We start from the raw sequence: 1,195 nt of genomic DNA, 5'->3' as shown, positions 1-1,195 counted from the left end.
ACTGGCAGAACGAGCTATGGCTGTGCAGGGCCATGGCCAATGAGGGAAGCTTCAGTCCACCTGTAGCAAAAGAAAAGGGAGCTGATTCCCACAGAAACAACGCCCCTTTCTAATCCAGATGCACTGGGGCATTGGGCTGACACAGCTTCCCCTGGCCTGCTAGGACAGGGGGAAATCCTGCCCTGTGACGCTGCCATACTAGCAATGGAGAAGGAGCAGGACATCCAGCCTGGCAGGGACAGACACAAGACCAAACGAGGCCCTTCTGTTTCCAGTGAGAGCACCGGCAAAGACGATCGACTCTCACCCCTCTGCTTTCCACAGAAACTTTGGAAAATGCTGGAAAGTGACCAATTCCGGTCCATTTGGTGGAGTGACAGTGGAAAATGTGTTGCAATCAATGAAGAACTCTTCAAAGAGGAGGTGCTGGGCACGGGAAGACTTCAACGGGTTTTTTACACGCAGAGAATCAAGAGTGTTATTCGCCAGCTGCACATCTATGGATTCACCAAAATGCAGCAGAATGACCAGAGATCTGCCTCCCTGCCTGAATTCCTGGCAGAGGAAGCAGCAGTTTCTGCTCACAGCCAGGTACAGCACCTGCTCTGAACATCAACTAGTGCTTGTGGTAGTCCTGAGGAGAGAGGGACCTTCACTGAAAATAAGGCCTCACCATAGAGGAGATGGAGGTGGCAATGAGAGGTCTGGTTTTCATTTCCTTCTCAGGCTGTGCTCAGGCAGGTTCGAGTTAGTCTTTCTGACTATTAGAAATGCAGATAAGAGACAGTTTGGTGAGATCTGCTGAGGCTGAGCTCATGAAAGGGAAAGACAGGCTCAGCATAACCTGATTTGTCCAAATGTCTTTGCTCTGTGTTTTGCTGTACCAAATCTGAAGCCTTCCAGCAGCACCTGCTGAATGCTGAGCAAATGCATCTAAGGAGCACAGGGTTACCTGACTGCTCATATCCACACTGAAGCTGCTCAAAACCAGTGATACTTGGCTTTTGAAAGCAGTTGTTCTGCTTTTGAAAAGCCTACATTGCTCTGCCCCCAGAGGGGAAAACCCCAGGGGTAGGATGACTGAACACAATTATCACACAATGCTTTAGCCTGAGCTTTAGGTTCCATACAGCTCTCAGAGCCCTTTTCTGTGTCCATGCTCCTCTTTTGCAATTCAGAGTCCTAGTTCTTGTAG

General features: G+C 49.5%; 1 protein-coding gene across 1 annotated transcript in view; it reads left to right on the top strand.

Moving 5' to 3' along the window:
• Positions 1-155: 155 nt before the first annotated feature.
• Positions 156-1,195, top strand: part of POC1A (POC1 centriolar protein A) — a 57,178-nt gene continuing 56,138 nt past the window's right edge. The window contains exon 1 of the mRNA XM_027886254.1: positions 156-591. Within this exon, the coding sequence (XP_027742055.1) occupies positions 205-591 (387 nt within the window). The 5' untranslated portion in view covers positions 156-204. The remainder of the gene's footprint in view (positions 592-1,195) is intronic.

Source organism: Empidonax traillii, unplaced genomic scaffold (assembly GCF_003031625.1).
Source record: "Empidonax traillii isolate 1590-97213 ecotype Southwest subspecies unplaced genomic scaffold, ASM303162v1 scaffold182:size1009393, whole genome shotgun sequence".
Lineage (NCBI taxonomy): Eukaryota > Metazoa > Chordata > Aves > Passeriformes > Tyrannidae > Empidonax > Empidonax traillii.
Note: the sequence above shows the minus strand (reverse complement) of the source record. Positions and strands in the feature narration are given on the sequence as shown.